Here is a 23,410-nt window from a genome sequence, read left to right on the forward strand (position 1 = left end):
CCCCTTCTCCTATTGGAGCAGTGCTTCTCCAAATATCAGCTTCACGAGTATGCTTCAAAGTAATGATTTCTTGAATCATCTAAGTCAGGTAAAATACTTGCTGTTTCTATTTTTTATTCTTCATTAGTATGTTTATTTATTTGTATCAATAGTTATCACCTTGTTACTAATAACTGAAAAATGTCAATCTCTATTTGTGCAGAATTCTTTCTCAAATGGTTTTACACAACTAAATCCTACAGAAAAATGATTTGACTTAGAAGTTATCATATGAGTATTCAACTTGGAAGATTTTTGACAAGTTCTCAAGTTGGAAGATTAATCAAGTAACTAATGATTAGAGGAGTGAAAGCTGTAGTAGTTATTTTTGTATTTCGAAGGCAATGAAAATAGGCCTATTCATAGGAAATGTTAGATTACATTCATTTTTGTATATTTTCTTTTGTTATGCCTTCTCACCTCTAGTAAAAAATTGTATAGTGTTAGGATACTGATTGTATGGTGCTTAGTGTGTGCTTAGTTGTAACTGATTGTATGGTGCTTAATGTGTGCTTAGTTGTAATGTAACCTAAGGTGTTGTGTAGTTAAGTCTGTTAGTTAGTAGATAGTGTTGATGACGTGGAGTTAGTTAAGCGTGGAGGTGATTGGTTACTGACAGCTCATGAGAGTTTATTGTAATTGTATATATCTGATTTGATGAATGAGAAAGGGGTAAGAAGTTGTGGTGTGGACTTGTCTAATATCTATGCCTTTGTAAGAAGTTTTCAATTGTTTGTTCAATTATCTTTCTTCATTCTGATGTGTTGTTTTGGTTGGCATTGTAAAGTATTCATTCTTTCTGTTTTCCTTCTTCTAGAGTAGATATATAACCATAGCTTTGTGCCACTTTCTTGTAACAGATATAATTGTAAATGTTTTTGTATTTGAGTGTATTGAATGTGCTGTTTTGGTTGGGATTATAAGGTTGGCTTCACGACATAAGACATAATATGCTGGTACAACCCAGCATTTGTATAACTTTTGTGTATATCTCCCTTTGAATGGTATCAAAAAAGATGAATCAGCACCTTATTTTTTTGAAGAGTTCATCCATCAAAACAAAATTGAGAAATTGCCCTTTTAACAACATTACCAATAATTTGCAGAGGCACTATTAGAACAAGCTCAAACTCAACAACAAGCTGCTTAACAATTGAGAAATTTTATTGCCAAAATGAACAAAATTTACAATGAGATCCAAACACCAAAAACAAAGATCAACCTCATCTGTAAACACAAAAATTATTTGCAAATACAATAACTAAAAGCTAACATAGCTAATATAGCCTAACATACAAACTAATGCCAGGACAATTGAGCTTCTAAAGAGCAATTACAACTCCACATTTAAACAACCATACCAAAACACAGCAGCCTAACTAACTAACTAACTACCCTTGACCATCCCAACCAACTGCTCAACTCCTTAGTACAACACAGCAGCACCCCACGCACAACACAGCAGCAGCACCCCACGCACCCCAGTGCACACCTCAATGCACACAGCTGTGCATCACCCAACACACCTTAATGCACACCATTGCCTTAGCACGTGCTTTGGCCTTGTATCACAAAATTTTGTATTTTGGCCTTAAGCCTCAACCCAACAACTTCGTTTTCAACCCAGCTACCCACGAGTCTGCCCGAATACCCGATGCCCCGACTCCTTACGGGTTTGATCACGCTATTTTGGCATATGGGTTTGGTTACGCTCCCTCTATCGACGATTACAAGCTCGTCAAGGCCGTCAATGCACCTCTCGTGGTCGTGTTTTCGCTGAAAACCAGCGCGTGGAAATTGGTCGAGGGCTTTCACTACGAGAAGCCGACTGAGGTATGGGAAGGCCCACTCCCATGTGGGACTCATCTCAATGGCGCTCTCCACTGGGTATTCAAGCTTTGCGGCGGAGGTGAGTGCGTCATCACCGCCTTTGATTTAGAAACCGATACCATTTCGAGAAATGCCAGTACCGGCAATTTCTGTGTCGGGTTTCAGCACTGGGTTTTTGAAAGGGTGCCTTTGTTTGATGGATCGTGTCTTTGGTCTAAGGCGTTGAGATATTGGGGACATAGAGCAGGGAGAGCGAAAGAAAGAGGCAGATGTGTTTTAGTGTTTGAGAGAAATTTTGATTTTGGGTATACGGCTGGGTAAGTGGAGAGCTTGTTAACCTTGGTTTGATTTTTTAATTATAGTTAAGTTAATGGGTAAGGGTGACGTGGAGCTGAGTAAGAAAAGATGGTTATGTGGCTTTTTTTTATTGGTCCATATCAGCAGAGGACCACGTCAGTGGTCCACCCGGAAGGAGCAAATAAAAGTTTTCAGCTAGCTTTTAACTTTTATTTATTTATATTTTCAGTAAAAAATTTTCAGTTTCAGCTAAATAAGCTGTTACCAAATGAACTTTTAGATAGCAATGACAAAGAGAGTGGGGAGGGCCTACAGCAAGAATAGATATAGGTGTCCCTGGAATTAATTCAAACATGGACGTGGGGAAGGCCAGAGGTCCAGAGATCCCAATCGGTGATGAAATTATCACATTGGTGCTGGTTTATTATTTTTGTCTTATTTATTAATTTATTAATATTCTTTTCATTCTCTCCCTTCTCAACTCCTAATTCTAGGTAATGGCCGCACGTTACACCAATTTCAGAGTTTATGGACCTCTACTGTTGTTTCTGAAAGATGTGCTTAATCACAGAGTAAATCATGATAGAAGAAAGTCTGCCTTTTCTGTATAGTGTGCTTTCTAATGTTGTAAACTTTTAATGTTTTCTTAATGAATGAAATTTTACTTTTCACTAAAAAAAAACACTTCTAGAATGTTATTAAATTAATTTTGTGATCTAAATATATAGCAACGGCAAAATATCCTCTTACATTTGTTTACATCCACAATTATATATTAATATTAATAATTGATGTGAAAATGTAAAAAAATGAGTGCAAAAGTACCATTGACCCACAGCAATATAGCATAACACATGGATAACTCAGACAAGTTTCCTTGTTTGACGTGCCAAGCTTTATATGGCAGTGTTTTTCTAGTAGGAAAATCATGTCTTATTTTTCCTCATATCTCACTACCAAAAAAGATATTCATTTCTTAAGATATATAAATAAACCAGAATAGAGTTGCAAATGCCAGGTCAAATGAAATACTTTGAACTTCCAGCCTGTTTCAGTTAATTAAATTTCATTGATAGTTCGAATAACTGGAAAGGAATTGGGAATAAAAATTTCAAGAAATAGATGGTGTTGCGTTGAAGTTAGATCTTGAAAAAAAAAAAAAAAAAACTTAGTATTCTTTTGAAATTTGAGACGTGTTATGTTTATATAATCTACTCTCTTTTATGACTCTTACTCAAGGTGGTTGGACTTGGTTTCCTGGGGATTTTATTATTATATTTAAAAAAAAAGTCATTTCGTGGTCATTATCATATAATTTAAGTCATGTCTTTTTGCAACTATAGAAATATAAAAGCAAACCTCAATACGGTACTGAAGTCCTAAATGATTTTATAATGAATAATGAAATGTTAAAGGAGTGTATATATACATGGTAACACTTCCACAGCCAAGCAAGAGAGAGCGAGGTCCCAAAATGGCGAGAGATTTTGTTGCCCTAGTTGGTGCCCATGCAGATGATGCGGGTGTTGTGGTAGAGAGCTCGAGTGGCCTACTTTTGTTGGGCATGATTATCATGTCCCTCTCTATTATATCAATGGTAATATTTGCTTGTACAGGTGGTGGTGGTGGTGGTGGTGGTGGAGGTGGAGGTTGACATGGAACAATATTTCTCCTACATATTTACTAAGCATGTATAATATCTTTTCTATTTTCTACTTAGAGAATAAAAGAGGGTTTGATGAGGTCATATGCCCCAATATTTAGTTTTGCTTTATGTAAGATATGTGTATAGGAGAATCTTCTCTTTGAATTTTTTGGTTCTTCCCTCTGTTCTTGTGGGGACTTTCAAGTCAAATTTGTAATTAAGTAATATTAGTGTACAATGTGATGGGTTAGCACACCATAATATAATACATTTTTACATATATTATTCTACTTGGTGAATGAGATTTGCTTTACTAATGTATCAAGAGTTAATTATTTTAATATTTTAGTTTTTTTTTTTTTTTGAGAAGGAATATTTATTTGGTTGTTATTGAATAGTCATGTCTTTTAGATAAAGCATATCCATTCATCAATGGATATGTCTCTTATCAATAAGCACGAGACAGTTTATTAATAACATGACTCTTAATTTATTTCTGAATAATTTCTCTTTCATCATCCTAATGGGACTGCCATCCATGTTTGAAACCGACAAGTAACCTTGTATAAGTTTTTACTGGCGACGAGAAAAAAATGATAAGAAAAACTTAGGTTCTAGCAACGATATCCAATGGGTTCCATTAAGATATATTATAAGTGGCTTAAAAATTCAGCTTTACTGAAGGGGATTTTGCATACGATTTGCATTCTTATTATATGTTATCTAATGGGTTCCGTATGTATTAAGTATTAACTACCTAATAATCCATGCGAGGCACATTTAACATAATATGATTGTCATCTTTTCTTTTCTTTTTTTTTTTTGGTGTGTGTGCGTGCGCCTGTATTTTTAGGCATCAAAAGTTTATGCGGTACAAAATTATGAGTTAACCAAAATTCAAATTACTTATATTTTATATTTATTATAGATTATAAATTAGTGCTAAAGAAGCATGGAAGGAGGTGCATATAATGCTTAAACCTATAATAAGTTATTATTTAAATATATATTTTTGAATAAATTATCTCAATTCAAATTTAAGATCGAATGAGTTAGGTATTGTTTGGTTTTTTTTTTTTTTTTTTTTTTTTTTTTTTTGAATCCCCGTGTTTTAGGATTTGATTGGATTTTTTCATTAACTCGGATTTAGTTCAAAGAATCAAATCTTCTACTTACGTCCCCATGAATGATGACGAAGGCTAACGGTGTGAAATGATTATGTAATACTAAAAAAAAAACCTAAAAAAGAGAGGAAAATGCTTGCAACCAGCTCTTAAAACTTGGAAAAATTGGGTATTAACCTCAAAGGAAAAGGAAAACTAGTAGCATGATGAAGGAGAAAAACGCTCATGTTTGTTGTGGGGACGAGGATCCCAAATCTCATTTATGTCAAGTTTATTTCCGAGGATGCACCTTGACTCTCGGGGACGATCACTAGTCATGTGAGGCACATAAAGTTAAAATATCAAAAAGGAAAGGAAACATACTTGGCACAGAATACGAGAAGGATGAAAAAAAAGGATATAGAAGTCATTTCCTCCGCATTAAATACGAGACAACCACTTCTCTGGCCACATTAATGAGGAAATTACCATAAATAGTGGTGGTACAGCTACGATTAGGGTAAAACTTACTAGTATGTTTTAGATGGGACCAGAGTTCTGGGAGGGCAATCTCAGCCCTCCAAGTGTAAGATTCAGATAAGTTGTAGCTAGATATAAAAGTAAAAGGAAGATCCAGATGTAGGGGGAGAAGAAAAAAGAAAGAAAAAAGTCTATCCATTTGTAAACCCAACCTCGGACTAGACTCGAGGACCAATACTTGTATTTTTTCTTAATCAGTTCTTAAACTATGAATTAATAAAAGAGACACCCTTTCTTATTCAAATCTAAGACGTAAACATTTTGAGTTCGCGTGCTGGATATCATAATTAGATTTGACTTCCCATCTCTAAACAAATTTATTGTGATAGCAAGTAGTAAAACCTTCATTTATTTCCATTTGTTGACCAAATTGCTTTTTCGCCATTGCATTTGTGTAATCAAGAACTCAATAGGAAGTGCGTCATATTTGCTGAATATATTTAAAAGTGCAAGAATATATGCGTATAAGGGTCTATTTGGATATTGCTTAATACTGAAAATTGAAAATTGAAAACACTGTAGCAATATAATTTTTAAATGTATGAATAGTACTGTGGGACCCAATTTTAAAGTTTTTTTTGCTGAATAAAGTACTTGCGGGTCCCCTGAACAGTGCACGGGACCCACTGGAAACTCAAAACGCAGCTAAAAATTCAATTTCACCTCTATCCAATCATACGCTAAGTGTCTAAGTTTATGAATTTGTGTTTTTCTCCCTTCCTGAATCTATATCCCTCACATTGGGGTGCATTTTGTTCTTAAAGATGTTGGTGTCACTCAAAAACCAGCGAAATGAGGGGAAAGTAGGTTATGAGTATTTCAAATAGGGGAAATTAATATTAAAATTCATCATCATTGAGTAAGGATAATTATAGAATATTTCAGAATACTATAAACGCATACTTTTCATTCTCACATAATTAGTGAGTTCTATTATTAATTTAATTAGCGAGATTCACTATTATGTGATAGGAAAAGTATAAATTTTTTGTATTCCATAATTACTCCATTGAGTAGTGTTAATCCTGAAAATGAGGCACTAATTATAATTTTTTCCTAAGAATAGCAACCTGGTTAACTAAGCTCTATAAAACTACTTCCCCAAAGGGAATTCCCCTTCCCAATTTGCTAAATTTAAGTGTGACTGTCTGATTCTTGTTTAATGAGAAAGAAATGTGATATCGGATAAAGTTTCTTATTCACACATGGGGTTGTTCTTACAAGCTCATGTATTTTACACATAGCATTTGGCATGGGCCCTTGAGTTTCACAAGTGTTCGAAGCTCATTTGAGAGACTTTGGTTTAAGGGGTACTGATTGCCTCATTTGCTCTCTAATTCACATCTCCTATTTTTCACTTTTATTGGTCGTACCTTTCATGGGTGGGTTTGGTCCACTCAGTGATAAGGAAGAAACCCAACCCATGACTCATATCTTGGTCCAGCCGAATATTCTTTAGGCTGGATGGTGGACCCTGTGGGCCAGTCTGGCCATTTAGTTTGATGGCCTTGTGACCTTCATGGGCTTTATAAATGTTTCTTATTTTCTTTTAGGGCTGACATCGTGGGCCCAGATTCAACCGATTTTGACTTGGTATTTTTGTGTGGACCATTTTTATGAGTTACAAGCTTAAATAACTCTTGTGGGCTTTAGGAATTTTTCTTAATTTGTCACCCGAAAATTTTAATTTAACAATTTTTTTTTTGAGGAAAAAAAATCCTTAACATAAATTACCTAGTTGAAAGGAGTTTGTTTTGTACAATGAGAGATTTGCAAATAAAAAATGGAATAACTAATTCTAGAAGTATATGAACTAAGAATTAACTAGGTTTAATATTACTTAGACCCAAAAAAAAAAAAAAAAAAAACTTAGAAATAAATTAGGATAAATTCTAGTCAGCTGTGGGGCTGTAGAATTTGTGGTCCCGGCCCACTTTACATTAGAGCCCAAGACCCAAGCCGAGGAGACATATTGCTGAGGACGCATAATGAAAGCCCCAAAAAGGCCCAAGGATGTGGCCGAGAACGATCTCACGCTCAACATCCCATAGGACACCTAAAGAAAAAGGACGAGCTCAGTGCAGGAGCGGGTTAAGGGAAAAAGCTGTTAATACAGCAATAAAGAACCCTGCGTCTGACAGGTCCATGCCTTCGACCATACTATCCAGCTTTTACAACTACTCCCAACCACTCCAGGTATGGGCTGATAGGACAAGTCTCAACCCCAGAAAATGGAGCTGACACGTGGACACTAGAAGAGGGGTAAACGCTAGTATAAAAAGGAAGGAGAACGAAAGGAGAGTGGGGGGAGGAAGCTCCTCGGACAAGGTCTAAAAAAACGGGAACCATTCATTGTGGCCACCAGAAGAAGATCTCGTTAAACTCGTTAGGATTCGCCTTCATGTAAATTTCCATAGACACCATGGCTGACCATGGCTAAACCGTTGTCCGGTGACCAAGGCCTAGCCTCACAAGCCCACCCTCTACAAATTGTATTGTTTGAGCCCTTAACGTGCGAACTCAACACTATTTTATGGGTCGTTACAAATTGTGTCCCTACATCAGCATTCCTCAGGTTTGAGCTAATATTAAGCAAGTCCAAAATATTTCAAAAATAATTAATTTGGTCCCTAAACCATATGCTCCTAGAAATGAAATTGTCGTATTTAGCATATGGTTCATGGACCAAATCGGTTAGTTCTAAAATATTTTGGAAGTTTTAAAATGTCTTAGACCTGTTTGACTTTATCTCAAATCTTAAGGGTGTTGATTGTAATTTACTCAATAAATTAATATACTGCTTACCTACACTAATTGAATTGCGACTACAAGTGATTTCGATTTCGAGATCAAGGCTTTTGAAATTCTCACAAATGAATTGCCGAACTAAAGATTACAAGGAAAAATGAAAATACACTAATACACTAGCTACTCTAGAAAAAGGAAATTTGAAAGTATTTGCATGTTGTTGGTTGACATATTTTCTAAATGCCTCCGTTCAGCCAAAAAAAAAAAGGCCTCCGTCACTTTTATACTAGTTTCTCAACAAGTATTACACTAAGCTTTATATGGTAGTGTCTTATGTTGTCTCTGGTAGGAAAATCGTTATATTCTTTTTCCTCATATCTCACAACCAAAAAAGATATTCATTTCTTAAGATATCTATACATATACCAGAACAGAGTTGCATATTCCCCGTCGAATGAAATACTTTGAAATTCCGACCTGTTTTAGTTAATTAAAAATCATTGATAGTTTAAATAACTGGAAAAGAACTGGGAATAGAAATTTTAACCAACCACCTTGCGCAATCAACACACACACAAGTTTAAAAGCAGAAAAGAAAAAGAAAAGGTATTGTAAGATAGCGGTGTTTGTATTGAAGTTCAAAAGGACAAAATACGATAAAATTTTAATATATAACATCTACTTTATTATTATTGCTCTCATCATCTAGCTAAGACACTAATCATTTTGTGGTCGAATAGGCAAAGTTCAAATACTAAATCTCTTATTCAATGACAATAAATTTTATTAGTTGAACTAACTACATAGAACCCAAAAATAATATTCGTTTTTAAATTTAAAATGTGTCATGTTTATATAATTTTTTTTTTTTTTGGGTAATTATAGTAAACCCACCAGTGGTTTGACCCAAAATTACTTTGCTTACCCGTGATTTAAAAGATGTTACTTTACCCACCTGAAGTAAGCTCTATTTGTCTTCGGTAAACTACTTCTGTTAAAAACAAGGATTAATATGTATTTTTGCTATCTTTTTATGTCTCTTTCCTCCAAAAACAATAAAACACATACAGAATAAGATCAAAAAGTGTATTTGATATAAAAATTTTGAAGAGGAAGGAAGAATTCATCCAAAAACTAAAACAAAATCAAACATATTCAACCAAATATTCAAATTTTTAACTAAATATTCAAACCCATCTATCATTCAGATTTGCAACCAAAAACTAAAACTAAATCAAACTCATTCAAAGTGGTTTATAGCCTCTGCTGTATATCCAAAAGGTCCAAGAGTTTTGACCTTTTGGATATACACCAGTGTAAGCTTCTATAACCATCTCCCCCTCCCCCCGTGTGTGTGAGTTTAGCTTGGTCTTACCTATTATCTCAAAAAAAAAAAAAAAAAAAAATCAAACTCATTCAAATTTTGAACACCCAGAACATACACCCAGAAACTTTTATGTTCAATGCCTAGAACATGAAGAATGTACTCCCACTCCAACCTTCCCTCACTCACCACAACCACCTTTCCTTCCCCAATTCCCAAAATCAAAAAAAAGTTCCCATTTCTCATAACATCCCTCAGCAGCAAACCACCAAAACAAGGATTAATATGTATTTTTGCTATCCTTTTATGTCTCTTTCCTCCAAAAACAATAAAACACATACAGAATAAGATCAAAAAGTGTATTTGATATAAAAATTTTGAAGAGGAAGGAAGAATTCATCCAAAAACTAAAACAAAATCAAACATATTCAACCAAATATTCAAAATTTTAACTAAATATTCAAACCCATCTATCATTCAGATTTGCAACCAAAAACTAAAACTAAATCAAACTCATTCAAAGTGGTTTATAGCCTCTGCTGTATATCCAAAAGGTCCAAGAGTTTTGACCTTTTGGATATACACCAGTGTAAGCTTCTATAACCATCTCCCCCTCCCCCCGTGTGTGTGAGTTTAGCTTGGTCTTACCTATTATCTCAAAAAAAAAAAAAAAAAAAAATCAATCTCATTCAAATTTTGAACACCCAGAACATACACCCAGAAACTTTTATGTTCAATGCCTAGAACATGAAGAATGTACTCCCACTCCAACCTTCCCTCACTCACCACAACCACCTTTCCTTCCCCAATTCCCAAAATAAAAAAAAAGTTCCCATTTCTCATAAAATCCCTCAGCAGCAAACCACCAAAACACTAATGTATCAAAATCCGCTTCTCAACTTCAAAGGACAACAAAAATAGAGTCAAGAGAGGTTGCTAAAAACCTTGTTGGTTTGGTTTTTCCTGGAGGTAATTGGTGGAGTCTGGGTGAGGATGATGGCAATGTAGATAGTAGTAAAAAGTAGGGTGGTGAAGCCAATCACAGTGGTCTTCGCTCATTGGAAATTGATTGCCGGTGATAATAGAAATTTCTCAAACACATTCAGATTTGCAACAAAAAACTAAAACCAAATCAAACCCACAATTACCATCGAACATAACCCAAAAATCTTGAACATAAAATCTTGAAAAATCATACCCAAATCAAACGCACCACAAATTCATCATCATCTCTCTGTCGTTCCTCTCTCTCCTTCATTTTTGCTTCATTGGACCTTCGATCTTGGTTTTGATGGTCGATCTTTTCGTTGTGGTGGCCGATCGTTCTCTTCAACACCACCATTGGAGTGAGAAAGAGATAGCAAAGGAGAGAGAGAAAAGAGATGACAGTCCATATGTGGAGGGTGTGTCTTTAATTCCAAGGTCTTTAATTCTTAAGGTAAGCTGGGTGGAAGGAGTGTCCATATGTGGAAATTTTATTTTCGTTGAATGTCCAATCTTTTTAGTTAGTAACTGTAAAGACAATAGCTATCTGATATGATTTTGCAAAACCCAATCCAATCTGATTTGGGACTTATCATTTATAGAGTTATACAACCATACATATTCAAATACAAAGGAAGTTCAAAATATAAATAACTCTACCCTATCCTATCTTATCATATCTCAATCTAATACTCTGTTACAATTCAAATCAAGAACTGAATTATCTCACTATAGCTGCTACACGGTTTTGGTTTCAATTTGAATTTACACAGCCACATATTCACAGCTACACTACACTATCATTTGGGCTGTCAACCTTATCCTTAACACTCCCCCGCAAGCTCAACCATGTTGGAAGGAGGTTGAGATTGGCCCGAAGCAAAGCAAACCGAGATGAAGAAAGAGGCTTTGTAAAGACATCAACTAACTGATCTTTGCTGGACAGAAAACGAACCACAAGAGAACCATCAGCAACCATATCTCGAACAAAATGGAAATCAATCTCAACATGCTTGGTACGAGCATGGAAAACAGGATTTGATGACAAATAAGTTGCACCAATGTTGTCACACCATAACACTAGAGAACAAGTGACAGGGGTGCCAAGCTCAAAAAGAAGAGCACACAGCCACTTAGTTTCTGCAGAAACATTAGTAAGTGCTTTATATTCCACCTTTGTACTTGACCAAGCAACGGTCTGTTATTTTCTGCAGCCCCAAGAAATTAGATTGTCACCAAGAAATACACAAAAGCCCCCAGTTGAACATCGATCATCACGGCATCTAGCCCAATCCACATTAGAGAAAACTTGAAGAGAGTGAGTTTTTGATCGCTTCAACTATAAACCAAAGTGAATGGTTTGCTTAAGGTAACGCAGAAGTCGCTTAACAACTTGCCAGTGAATGGTAGTTGGATGATGCATAAATTGAGAAAGTTTGTTGACAGTAAAATTAATGTCAGGGTGAGTGAGAGACAAATATTGCAAGGCTCCAACAGTGCTTCTATACAAGGTAACATCAAGGAGAGGATCCCCTTCTAAGGCAGAGAGATTAATAGAGGAGGCCATTGGAGAACTAAGAGACTTTGCTTCTAGCATCCTTGTTTTGCCCAAAAGGTCTAAAATGTAGCGTTTTTGAGATAATAGCAATCCCGTAGAATTAGGCAAGACTTCAACACCAAGAAAGAAATCCAAATTGTCCAAATCTTTTATGGCAAACTCAAGTTGCAAGTGATGAAGTAGATCATCAATGACTGAAGGTTGAGATGCAGTAACAATTAAATCATCCACATATATTAGAAAATAAATAGTGACAGCGGCACTATGATAAATAAACAGAGATGAATCAGATCGTGAACCATGAAAACCTAGTGCAAGTAACTGAGAACTGAGGCGAGAAAACCATGCTCGAGGAGATTGCTTTAACCCATAGAGTGCCTTTTTCAATTTGCATACATGATTAGGGAATTAAGGATGAGAAAACCCCGGAGGCTGAGACATGTAAACATCCTCATACAAACGGCCATGTAAAAAGGCGTTTTGAACATCAAATTGACGTAAAACCCATCCTCTAGACACAACAAGAGACAAGACAGTGCGTACCATAGTGAGTTTGATCACAGGGCTAAAAGTCTCACCATAATCGACACCAAGAACTTGATGGAAGCCCTTAGCAATGAGACAGGCTTTGTAGGAACAAGATTCCAAGTTTGATTCTTAAGTAATGCATCAAACTTGAGATTCATTACAACACGCCATTTAGGGTCCTTCATTGCTGAGGTGTAGCAAGTTGGTTCAACAAAGAAAGCCACATCAACACCATCTGCAAGAAGAGCACGAGGCAGAGGATATCTCACAATCCCATCAGTGAAGGACTTAGTATTGGAGATGTGATTTTTGGAGCGAGTAGTCATGGGATGAGAATGCAAATCTGGATGTGGGGAGGTAAAGGGCTGACTGAGAGAAGGGAGATCCGAAGCAAGTGGCGCAGCATGAATCTGAAAGTGAGATTGTGATGAGGCGTGATCCTGATCAGTTGTAGTTATAGGGCTAGAGGCGGGTTGGGCTGCATATGGTGGGTCGAGAGTTGCATTAGGAGGTGCAGGAGAGTGGGCCGAAGCTTGAGAAAGTGGTGTAGGAGAAATTGGAGGCCCAACACGAGTAGGCAAAGCTATCCACGGGTCAGTAGACTGTACCTGAGATGAAGCTGCACCTAATGACACGGAATTTAATTGAGAGGCAACATAACTGACTTCAAAAGGGAAGTGTGTTTCATAAAAAATAACATCATGAGATATATAAATACGATTTGAAGAGAGATGCAAACATTTATAGCCCTTGTAAAGCAAACTGTAACCAAGAAAAACACATTGAATAGAACGTGGTTGAAGCTTATGGGAATTGTAGGGTCTCAAATTTGGCCAACAAGAACAACCAAACACTCGTAAAAATTTGTAATTAGGAGCTTGGTGAAATTTTTTTTTAAAAGGAGATTGATTCTTTAGAATGGGGGTTGGAAGTCAGTTAATTAAATAACAAGCTGTTTGAAAAGCTTCATCCCAATATTTAAGTGAAACCTTGGCATGATACAGTAAAGCTAGACCTGTTTCTACAACATGACGATGCTTACGCTCAACAACACCATTTTGTTGATGGGTGTGAGGGCAAGAAACACGATGAGTGATGTCACAATTTTGCAAAAAATTATGTAGAGAGCGATATTCTACACCCCAATTAGATTGGACCATTTTAATTGTGGTATTAAAATATCGTTCAACATTTTTTTGCCATTTAATAAAAATAGAGAGAACATCACTTTTATTTGTCATGGGATAGAGCCAAGTATAGCAACTGTAAGCATCCATAAAGGAAGCATAATATTTAGAACCAAATTTAGAACAAATAGGAGAAGGACCCCAAACATTAGTAAAAATTAATTCCAAAGGAAAATTAACTTAAGTACATGATAAAGCAAAATGAAGTTTTTTACTCTTAGAATTGAAACAAGTAGAATAGGAGTAAACAGTTTTGTTGGAACTAAAAGGCAAGCTAAACCTAGAAGACATGACGAACAACTCTAAAAGTAGGATGTCCAAAGTGTGAATGCCATTGATTTGGAGAAGTATGTTCACCAACAAAAGCAGAAGACGACAAAGGAATTTTATTGAAAGTAGGAGGAAACATATACAATCCATCTTTACTCAACCCGTGTAGCAAAACCTTCCCCATTGTGCGATCCTTCACAATGAAATGAGTAGGGAGAAATTCAATTAATGTATTAGTATCAGTAGTAAATTTGTCAACAGAAATCAAATTTTTGGTAATATGAGGAACATGTAAAACATCATTTAAAAGAAAGGAAGAAGTGGGAGTAGATAAATGAGTAGAACCAATGTGTTTTATAATCAAACCAAGACCGTTACCAATGAGAATTTGATCAGGACCATGATACTTATCGGCCTTCACATCCAGGTTTGCAAGATTAGCAGTGAGATGATGAGTGGCTCCAAAATCCAGGTACCAGTTAAGATCAGGAGCCATCTGAGGGGTAGTGAGCAAGGCATGCATGTTGCTGCTAGGATTGGCGGAATAAGAATTATCAAACCTATGATAGCACTTCAAGGCCATATGACTAGGTTTGTGGCAAACTTGACACACAGGATGGTTTGTTTGAGAACCATTTCCACGCCCACGACCTCGGGAAGTTTTTTGATTGCTAGAGGAAGACCCATGGCCAGATTGAAAAGAACTACTGCCGCCACGACCACCGTGGGAGTTTCCACGTCCTGTTGCAAAATTTGCTCTGGCAAGTTGAAGGTCAACAGTTGGCTGTTGATGTTCAAGTCGCAATTCATGAGCTAACAAATGCCCATATAATTCATCAATCTAGAGAGGATCAACTCTTGTGGTCACAGATGTAACAAAGAAATCAAATTCAGATCCCAGACCAACTAGAAGAAATGAGATGATTTCAAAATCTTTCAAGGCATGAACAGTAGCAGCAAGTGTATCAACCAGTGTTGTAATCTGGTGAAAATAATCAGCAATTAAGGAATTTCCTTTCTTCAAAGTGGCGAGCTAATAGTGGATTTGCATTGTTCAAGCCCTTGATTGAGAGGTAAAAATTCTCTCTAAGGCTTGCCACACATCCCTTGATGTGTTGAATTTGACCACATGAGCCAAAATACGCTTAGAAAGGGAGGATATTATGGCATTGAGAATCATCTTGTCTTGTAAATACCAGTGATTGAAGTTCGGATTTTGGATGACTTGTACGTCTCCATTGGCTTCAACAGTGAGAGATTGAGGTGGAGCAGGAGTGCTTCCATCAAGATAGCCATAGAGATGTCGCCCCTTGAGATATGGAACAATTTGAGCTTTCCATAATAGGTAGTTCTCATGGGTTAATTTGATGGTAATGAGGTGATGAATGGGAGTGAGTGTGGTGGGAGAAGGTGTAGTCAGTGTGTTTAAGGTAGAGGTAGCAGCCGTTAAGGAAGAGGCCATGAGGGGAAAAAAAATTAAACGTGAGTTACAAACTACTCTAATACCATGTAAAGACAATAGCTATCTGATATGATTTTGTAAAACTCAATCCAATCTGATTTGGGACTTATCATTTATAGAGTTATACAACTATACAAATTCAAATACAAAGGAAGTTCAAAATATAAATAACTCTACCCTATCCTATCATATCATATCTCAATCTAATACTCTATTACAATTCAAATCAAGAACTGAATTATCTCACTACAGCTGCTACGTGGTTCTGGTTTCAATTTGAATATACACAACCACATATTCACAGCTACACAACACTATCATTTGGGCTGTCAACCTTATCCTTAACAGTAACCATTGATTTTTTTTTTTTTTTTTCAAATTAGTAACCATTGTGTTGAAAGAGAGACAACAAGATAAATATATATTTGTAGAGGTTGATTTGAGTTTAATTTTTTTGGGTCTATGTTCTTTATGTTCAAGATTTGTGTGAATTGAGAGAGAGGTCAATACCACTTTTTGATCTTATTTCTCTTGTGTTTTTATTTTTATTTTTGTTTTGGGAGAAGAGAATGGTAGCAAAAATTTACCATCATTTTTAACAAATGTGGGTTACGGGAGACAAACAGAGCTTACCTTAGGTAAGTAAAGTAACATATTTTAAACCACGGTAGGAAAAATAATTTCGGGCCAAACTACAGGTGAGTTTACTGTAATTACTCATTTTGTTTTGGAAGACTTTGACTCAAGCTGGTTGGTTTGATGGTTTCCATTTCGTAGGGCATTATCATCTACTAGTCTTTGAGCACACGTGTGAGGCTAGTTTTCTTAATTAACTTGAATCAATGCACTTTTTTGGTGCATTACTAAAATTAATATGTACCTTTAAGTCTTTAACCCATGCAATCTTGATACAATTCATTATCAATATTTACTTTGCAATTGTGCCGAACAAATTAATATTTCATTAATAAAATTTTGTATTCAATACAATTTCATTTGCAAAATACTATAACATCTCTTGACTTAGCTACTGGGATCAGCACACGACGGTAAAGTGCTAGCTACAAAAGCTCATGTCAACACCTGGGTTGTTATATTTAAGCAGTGACGCTTAATTTCCCTAAAGCAGTACTAGTTTAAGTTAGAGACCACTACGACTCTGGAGTTGAGATCGCTGTTTTACTAAGTGAAGGTTCAATGTAGAGCACACCTTCATGATGCATAGTGACTTGTCTTTGCCTGGTAATCTCTTTTTAACTAAAAAATTTAATATTAAAATGAGTGGGGGATTGTTGAAGCATTTTAATATTAGTTAATTAAAATGAATAAATATTACAATATAAATGTAAATATGTGGGAGTGAATATGGAAGATGAGAAGTTAGTGAAAATGTTTAATCCCACATTGAAAAAGAGAGAGTAACTATTTTGTTCTTTTTAATTGTGGTGATTAATGGACTAATATGAATTGTCTCAGATATTAGGCTAGATACATGCGGAAGGGGGAGGTGAAGGGTGGAGGTATCAAGAATGGAAATGAATCAGCCTCTTGGATCCTCCTACTTGACAGCCCATTCAGAATAATTACCATATCCGATGGTGAATAAATGACCCGAATTAATACTCCATTTTTATTATGAAAAATGAAGAGCCATTAACCCACTTAATGGACTATCTGTTTGGGCATTTTCATTCTTCAGAAATTCCTTATCTCACCATTAATTGTGTAACTCTAGCCCATCAGATTAATATTCAGCAATTAATCTTGTAACACCCACTACATCAGAATAATGGAGCTAATTAATTATATTAATTTGGGTAGTAATTTTGTGAGGCCCATTGAGCCTATAAATAGACTCATACAGACCCATACCAAGTAACTGCAATATACACTAAAAATAAAAATAAAGAGGTTCTTGGCAAGAAAGGGTGTTCTTTCTAATGGAGCTTTGGGCTTGAACACTTTGTGCAAAGGTTGTTCTAATTATACGACACTTGTTGGGTTGTTGTATCTTAGGGGAGACAAGTCAGAGAAGGTCTGCACCTGTTACAAAGTTTAGTCAACCAAGGGCCTAAATCTCCTTAAAGAGAGCGAGTGCCGTGCCTCAATCTAAATAGTGTTGTGTAATTTTTCTCTTTGAATTAATAATATTTTTTAAAAGAAGTATTATTCAGTTTCTCTTTGTTTTATTTCCATTATTATTGTGTTTGCACCAACAAATAATAATAATAATAATAATAATAATAATAATAATAATAATAATAATAATAACAATAATAAGGTAACAATGGAGATGAGCTAAAAACTTGATAAGTGGTAATTCACACACTGCCATCCGAGGGTAACAAAGAGGTAATTAGGTTCATATAAAATAAGAAGTAAATAAAATATCAACAAGTAGGGTAGCTAACAATGAAAGTTGTTGGAGAAAAATCCTAAATCCCCTCAATTAATGTCAATGTGTAAATTAAATTAAATGACTTCCAAGTAATAACAATAAATATAGCACATCAAATCTTACTTGAAAAGCCCTCTAGTGTACCTATGGTGTAAAGGGAAAAATTACAAGACAACTCTGGAAAATCCATTATGAAAATAGAGATTACAATACTCAAGTTTATACCAAACTTGAGTTCACAATAAATTGGAAGACACAACAATAAATTACAAGGAGTAATATAATTTTACCACAAAAACTAGTAGCAAATGTTTTCCCTTTAAATACTTCAACTCTTTATGGTTGTAGGCTTATAACACTCAAAAATCCTGCAAGAGAACTCCACTAATTTATTTCCTTGTGTTTGTACATAGCTTGATTGTTTGAGCAAAGAAAAACTCTCATTTTCACTCTCATTCACTCTAGCTATACTCTTCAAAATGCCTCTCTCTAATCTCATTATGTTTCTCTCATAGTATCAAGCTCTCTTTTTTTCTTTAGCTCTCTCCGAGGCTAAATAAACTCTCTGTTTATTTTTCTGAATTTGGATCCGATAATACTCCATTTTTTTTCTCACACAAATTTTTTACTACTCCCTTATTAACTTTTAATTTCTTAATTTTTTCTTGCAATTTTTTATTCAATAGTTGACATTAAAGTTGATTTTCAACTATCAATCTTATTTTTCTTTCTCTTTTTCGTATCCCACACGTAAGGAATGGCAAGATGACTCTTGTGGTTTGCCAATCACCTCATTTAATGAGGTTTCCAAATTAAGTGTTGGCTGGACCACAAGTACCAACAAAGTTACAAAAGTAATAAATTTCAAATACTACAAGGCAAACAAAGAGAATGCGATAATGTATCCATGGATACATTATGAGCAAAATATCACATCTAAGGGCGCTTATATCAGTCCATGAATAATAAAAAGGGTAATTTTATACATCTAATTCCAAATATTAGTCACATCAATTTCTATAAATTTATGTAAATTTAGATGATTGTTACTGTAATCGTGTAAATAATTTTAATACTTCTTTACTCATATACATAAATAGAGAGAGATGATTTGAGAGTAATAAAAAAAAAATTTAAAAAAAAAAATTTTAATAAAATGTAGCGAAAAAATAATCTAATATTAGTATTTTAAAATGTGACTGAGTAAAATAAAATAAAAATAACTTTTTATACTAAAATAAACAAAAATTCCTGCAAAGGGAGTAATATATGTAAACTGTGAAGTAATATGTGTGAACTGTGAACTTCTCATTTGCAAACCAGCTAACCAAATTTTCCCCGAACTAGTTTCGACGCTAAATTCCTCAAAACCTCTCAAATTTGCTTGCAAAATCTAATCAACAATAATAGTCTTGAACTCAACTTGCTGGTGAGGATTAGAATCCCTGGTGTGAGTAGTTGATAGTTGACTTGACTCCAAAATGGTGAACTTAATGCTCGTTGACGCACGTTGATGTGGAGAATCGAGATAGGATGCGTGCTGAATAATTAGGCGGCTAACAAATACTGTAGTTAGGAAAGTCGATGGCAATTGGACAAAGCAAAAGAAAAGGTTGGGTTTAGACTCATTTACTAAAATAGCCCTAGCGCCGCCCTAAATCTAATCAATTTAATTAAGAAATGGGGCTTTGCGGTTTATGGCAATTCACAACACAGACTTGAAGGGCTAGCAAGAGAGAAGGAAACCCCAAGAATGGCGAGAGATTTTGGTGTTCTGGTCGGTGCCATGCATGTAGATGAGGCTGCTCTCTCGGGTGGCTTATTTTTGTTGGGCATGATTATCATGTCCCTCTCTATTATATCGATGGTCATATTTGCTTGCTCTGAAGAACCTAGGAGGAAGAAGAGGAGACACAGCGATGGCGATGGAGGAGATGGCGGAGGAGAAGGTGGTGATGATGGAGGAGGAGACGACGGTGATGATGGAGGTGGAGTCCAGGATGGAGGACACCATCATCAGCACCACCAACCCAGTCACGGTCATCAACACCACCAAGCTAGTCACCACCATGCCGCTCACCACCACGCCGCTCACCACCACGCCGCTCACGACCATGCCGCTCACCACCACGCCGCTCACCATGCTGGTCACGTGCATAGCTAAATCTGAATATTGTATGAATGTATATTTGACAATTCATTTATGGTGTTTTATATATATGTCCACACTATGTACTTTATATATATATTTTAGTCTTCGGCTTCTTCCCTCTCTGTTATATATTTTGGGCTTTCAAGTCAGTTTCTTTTTCAGATTTTTGTTTCAAGTTTCAACTAGCCTTGTATGAGAATGTTATGGAGCCTGGTATAATTATTGAGGTTATGGTTCTGAATAGTCTGATGGGAGAGAGAGAAAAGAGGAGCTAGAGTTCTATACTGAGAAGCCAAATACGTACGTCACGTAAAGGGTGGAAAATTTCTTGGAAGTATCCTCTTTTACAAATGCCCCCGCGTACCCATTGTTCATTTATAAATAATAAAAAATAAAACCAAATTGTTTTAGTTTTTAAATAACTAATATGATTAGTTCATTAGAAAAATACCATATTAAATTCGTTAACTTATATCATTATTTAACTAAATAAAATGAATTTCTCTGAGAAGTGTAGATGGATTTCTCGCCTCCTCTTTGGTCATTTGGTTGTTTCTGCAAAATAATCTAAAGTTACCTTTTGTAATATATCTTTCTCCCGTACTCGTAGATTAAGTAACTTTGTAGCTCATAAACTTAACCAAGCATGCGAGACATACTAGTAGTTTAACTGTGTAGATAGAGTATGTTCCTCCATACCTTCATCGCATAATTCTAATCAATTATAGTGGAGTTTTTTTTTTTTTTTTTTTTAGTTTTCTACAAATTATGTGATATTAATATCTCATTTTTGTCATTAATATTCTACTTTAGACTTCACTACTTAACTAACCATAACACGCACATATGTATATATTCCCACAGAATTATTTACCACTATATATTACTTTTTTATTATTATATATAAAAATGAAAGTATTTAAACTTATGTTGTTTGCTTTATGATAATTGTACTTTATCATCATGTCAAGACAACAATTAATTTTTTTGTAATTAAACAAAATTCAAACCCAAATCACCAAAAAGTAAATACATACTTCAATGTTACTTATACAAACTAATTAAGAAAACTTCAATACAATACTTAAAAAATATATACCATTTAATAAATTTGATAAAAACCTATCATATGTTAAAATAGTATATTGCTAACAATATCATGTGATGCACCAATTACTCAAAAAATCATATATTATATAATAAAAACTGTGATTGTATTACACTACAACAAAATGTGAATTTAATATAATAAATGTTTCAGTGATGGAGGCCCAAGGGAATGGCCGAGTTCTTGATTTGAACGAATGGTCAATGATGTGAATTTAATATAATAATATGCGTTGTTTGTTTCTGATGTAATGGTCCATTGCTTCCAATAATAATAATCATTGGGTCGGCCACAACTGTAGCAAATTAGGTACAAGATTATTGCTTCCAAAATGATAAAGAGGTAGACATTTTTGCTTGTCCCCACAGGATTTGTGTAAAGGCAATACATAGTTTTGCAAACTTGCCTATGTTTTGTGGCTAACACAGGTTTCATACCTTTTAATTAATATATATATATATATATATATTATCCAGATCTACTCTAATCAGTATAATGAAGCTGCCTAAATTTGTTTAACAATTAGTAGTTCAAATCCTACGCAGAGGTTGAGACTAAGGCTGTGTTTGTTTTGGGTGTAAATGATTTTCGGAAAATATTTTACACCCAGCAGTGTGTTTGGGTGTACATGTAAAATAAAGTTTTCTGGAAAATCTTAAACTTTGACCGTAAAATAAACCCTTTGATCCGGAAAATCATTTACACTTCTGTTTTACCTTCAAATGATTTCCAAACTCACAAACACCCAAAGAGAGAGAGAGAGAAAGAGCAAGAAGAGAGAGTGAGCTAGAAGAACAAACAAGCCATCGAACCACCGCCCCAACCCCAGACGCGCCGACGAGATCGCGCCGCGAGATCGCACCGTCGAGATTGCGCCGTGAGATTGCGCCGCCGAGATCGTCCCGCCGAGATCGCGCCGCTTGACCAGTCTCGTCGCCCATGACCGATCTCGCTCTTTCTCGACCTCCCTCTCCCTTTCCCTCAATTTGCGATCACTCTCTCTTCCTCCTCCCTCTCTCAGTTTGACTGAATTTTTGAGTTTAACAAATGGTTTTGTTTTGATTTTTGTTTCTTTAAGTTTATTTATAGAAATTTTTTATTATAAAATTTGTTTGGAAGCTGAGAAAATGGCTGAGAAAATGTGAAGAACTAGTAGGAAAATAGCATTTTTAGAATGCAACCAAATACCTAAAAACATTTTCCAAAAAAATGTTCATAATGTAGCCAAATACTTGAAAATATTTTCTTTTTCTGAAAATATTTCCACCTGAAAATATTTTACACTCGGAAAATATTTTACACCCAGCCAAACGTAGCCTAAGTCAAAGTAAGAAGGAAAGACAATTATTATTGACAATTAAATAAGCCAAATCAATTGCACACTTATTATTGACAATTATGTCAAGTGCTGACTTTGTGCACATTAATATTCGTGTATGTGATAAAGTCTTAAAAAAAAAAGTTATAGTTTTCCACAACATTCGTCACTGAATTCCTCATAGAAAGGAGTAGAAAATGAACAAAAGTAAAGTAGGAGCTCAATTGAAGTAAAGAAAAGTCCCACAAGACCGACAAAGTTGAACCATGGGTTGGATGCTTCTCGAGCTAACTGGATATGGAAATGTCGAGAAAATTGGTTTTCCTATACATGGCCTCAAGAAAGCAAGTAGAACCATCACTCTCTTGAAACTTGGATCATATCAATAAACAAATACTAAGCCGAATAAAGGTTTCTATTCTATTAATTAGTACTTTCTTCTTGTCTGATTTTACTTTCTTTTTTTTTGTTGGGCTTGATGTAGTAGTTTATGATCTTTTTAAGGGCAAAAATGGCCCATTACCATCAATTTTCAAAATAATTTGCCCAGAAACACTGTTTCCAAACTATATAGCAATGTACCACTTTTTTGGGTACTCGAGCTTGGTGAGCTCGAGTACCATGTTTTTTTAATCCACTGTCGCCCCATATTCAAGGAGCCCTATAGTGGCGTTTTTAAGCCATATAGTGACGTTTTCGGGCCCTATAGCGGCGTTTTCCTGCAAATTTTTTTTTATAAGTCCCATACAGGTTCAAGGGGCCCTATAGTGGCGTTTTTAATCCCTATAGTGACGTTTTTGGGCCATATAGCGGCGTTTTCCTTCAAAATTTTTTTATAAGTCCCCATAACAGGCTCAGGGGGCCCTATAGTGGCGTTTTTTGGCCCGAAAACGTCACTATAGGGCTTAAAAACGCCACT

At 35.4% G+C, this 23,410-nt stretch overlaps 1 protein-coding gene across 1 annotated transcript; it reads left to right on the top strand.

Annotated features, from left to right (window-relative positions):
- The first annotated feature begins 1,569 nt into the window (after positions 1–1,569).
- Positions 1,570–2,190, top strand: LOC126696353 (F-box/kelch-repeat protein At3g06240-like). The gene has a single exon (XM_050393109.1). It carries the CDS (start codon positions 1,570–1,572, stop codon positions 2,188–2,190), a length of 621 nt encoding a protein of 206 aa, XP_050249066.1.
- Positions 2,191–23,410: the final 21,220 nt, after the last annotated feature.

This window comes from Quercus robur, chromosome 8 (assembly GCF_932294415.1).
Source record: "Quercus robur chromosome 8, dhQueRobu3.1, whole genome shotgun sequence".
Classification (NCBI taxonomy): domain Eukaryota; kingdom Viridiplantae; phylum Streptophyta; class Magnoliopsida; order Fagales; family Fagaceae; genus Quercus; species Quercus robur.